At 28.7% G+C, this 3,038-nt stretch overlaps 1 protein-coding gene across 1 annotated transcript; it reads left to right on the top strand.

The window, feature by feature from the left end:
• The first annotated feature begins 235 nt into the window (after positions 1-235).
• Positions 236-2,530, top strand: LOC111892746 (transcription factor bHLH75). The gene is made up of 6 exons (XM_023888801.3): positions 236-690; positions 874-990; positions 1,142-1,207; positions 1,327-1,395; positions 1,514-1,594; positions 2,307-2,530. Exons 1-6 carry the CDS (start codon positions 310-312, stop codon positions 2,418-2,420), a joined length of 828 nt encoding a protein of 275 aa, XP_023744569.1. The 5' UTR covers positions 236-309; the 3' UTR covers positions 2,421-2,530.
• The last annotated feature ends 508 nt before the right edge of the window (positions 2,531-3,038 follow it).

Raw genomic sequence — 3,038 nt, 5'->3', positions numbered from 1 at the left:
ATGTGACGTTTGGGCAAATTGCAAATTGACACTTCATTTTGGCGACGCAATTTGACACAGATTATTGAGTTCATTAACATGTGTATCTGTTACATCGTTAAAAAAGCTGTATATGTTAATGACCTGTGGCCTTATATTTTCTAAATAAACCAAAAAAAGAAAAGATTGTAAAAATACTTTAATGGTACAAAGAGACAAAGACAATAGCACATATATATATATATAGAGAGGGCGACCACACACAACTTGCAAAGACAACCCTCTTGGGCAAATTTAATACCAGCTTTGTATTATAAAAAAGATTCATATATGGAGGGTTTCACATCAAATTTCCATAGTCGTAAACCTTCATATTCTTTCATAGACATCGATCAAAGCATGGAATTCCTCAACCAATTTTCAGTCCAATATGACAATCCAAACTTGAATTCTCAGAGCTTAATGGGGTTTTCAAACGACAATTTCTTGTATCAACAAGTATTACCACCATTTGATCATCAATTCGTTCAAAGCTTTCAACCAGTTTCTCAATATGAAAAAAAGAATATCATGGTGATTCACGAGCCTGTTGCCACAGGTCCAACCATAAGTGGGAAGAGAAAATCAATGGATGTTTCAGCAAGCAGCTCAGGGAATTCATCATCTCACCCAGTTCCAGAAAATGAGATTAATAACGAAAAGAAATACCAGGTATATAAGAATTGTAGCTTTCACTGTTCAAATTTAACATATTTTGCATGCGACAAACGTCGTAAAAATGATATAGTTTATTTGTAGCAAAAAGATCACATGCATGGTAATTAATTACTTTCGTCTTTCTAGGACTTGTACTTAATTAATACTTAATAATTTTCTTGATTTCATTCTATATAGAATTCCGGAAAAGGAAAGAGAGTTAAAGCGAGTGCAAATGAGGAAGCACCAAAGGAAGTGGTACACGTTAGAGCAAGAAGGGGCCAAGCAACTGATAGTCACAGTATAGCCGAAAGGGTAAGGTCAAAAGTTTGGCTATTTATTCAAAATTAGCAAAAGTAACACTACTATCTAGAAGAAAAGTATATAATTGTACATAAACGAATATTTTTTATCACATTTTGTCAAATATATACAAAACTAAGCTTTTCTTGCTATATGGGTTTAGGTTAGAAGAGGAAAAATCAACGAACGTTTGAGATGCTTGCAAGATATCGTCCCAGGATGCTACAAGGTAAATTTCTAAATAGAATCAATGGTAAAATTACATTTTCAGCATATTTTGCTAGATTTTACTGTACACGTGTTTCTTTTTTCCTGAGATAACTGGATTACTTGTGTATATATTTACAGTCGATGGGAATGGCGGTAATGTTGGATGAGATAATCAACTATGTTCAGTCGTTGCAAAATCAAGTGGAAGTGAGTTATTTGAACCCAAATGATTAATATATTTTTGAATGATTTGTATTAAACTTTTTTAAAAATAGAAAATACTTTAAATATATAAAATAACTCAAATATTTGATGTGTGTTTCAGTTTCTATCTATGAAGCTTACTGAAGCAAGCATATTCCACAGCTTCGATTCGTCAGACTCCAAACAGATGGATATATTACAGGTAATTTATATAGAGGGTTCTTTTAATAGTATTGGAATGTGTTTTTGTTATTTGAAATGATAATAACAATTAATTAGTTTTCAAGTAATCTAAAATTAAAATAATTAAAATAATTTAATAACTAAAATGTGGAAAAGGACAAGCTCCTGTATTATTAAATTATTAAAAAACAAAGTTGAGCTATCATAGTAAGCTTATGTATATATTATCCATTATTTTATTATTATAAAAGGTTACATGGTTAAAATGAGGATAATATAGTAATTTTCTTTCATTGTTGGAGGTATTATTGCACTCGTTAACAAAAACTAATTCTTTGATCATATCAGATAATCAAAACTAATTCTGATTTTCTAGAAAACAAACTAATCAAAATTGACAATATTACTTTACTCAAACACTGAATATTAAGTAATTATTAGTTATTACTTTAAATCACGATAAGTGGATACACAAATTGACAAAATACATCCAAATAAACTCTTATTTGACTTTTAGTTATTACAATAATCATATTAAAAGTAACTTTGTTTCATAAATGATCAATTATGTAATTATTTAAAACATATTCGAGTAACGTAAAATACTCTCATCAAATTATATGTGAGTTTTATTATTGTACATATATTTGATCGAAAATGGAATATAATAATTGAATATTATATGGTACCTAAAAATTTGGTAGTTAATGACAAAATTTAATCGATGGCAGATGGGAAATGCTACTCAAGGAGTGAAGATGAAGAGATTGGAAGAGAGAGGGGAGATTGGCCCAGTTGACCTGAGTTTTGGCTCTTATCCTTCATTGCCATACCACACAACATAAAAGAAGACCCCTCTTGTTCCCTACACATACATACAGCTTGTATTATTGTTTCTACACATACAAAATGTAACCATTACACAGCTATTGAAATAAAATAAATGTTTGCAGCATGGTACATAAATTTGGTTTATCTTTTTTATTTATTATTATTATTATTATTATTATTATTATTATTATTATTATTATTATTATTATTATTATTATTATTATCTTACCGGTGGTAATAAAATGAGAATTTATAAGTTTGGTCATAAATGTTAGCATTCGTATTGTATTTTGTATAGCTCGGACCATGTCACCCCACTCTTGTATAGACCATTTAGAGCATCCATAATAGAGAGTCAATGGAAGAATGAGTTAGCAAGTCTAGTTGTCATTCAATGCATAAAACTTTACTTATTGTGAGATGTCACCTTAACATTTAATTAATTTGCAGTTCAATGGTCATTGAACTCTTCAATGGAAAAAATGAAAGTTTTTTAATTCTTAATTAGATATTTAAATATGTTCCATTGAACTTTCTAAACTGTTATTTATGGAAAAGCGACCGATATATATATATATATATATATATATATATATATATATATATATATATATATATATATATATATATAT

The sequence above is a fragment of the Lactuca sativa genome, chromosome 8 (assembly GCF_002870075.4).
Source record: "Lactuca sativa cultivar Salinas chromosome 8, Lsat_Salinas_v11, whole genome shotgun sequence".
Lineage (NCBI taxonomy): Eukaryota > Viridiplantae > Streptophyta > Magnoliopsida > Asterales > Asteraceae > Lactuca > Lactuca sativa.
The sequence above is the reverse complement of the archived record's forward strand: the minus strand, read 5'-3'. Positions and strand labels throughout refer to the sequence as shown.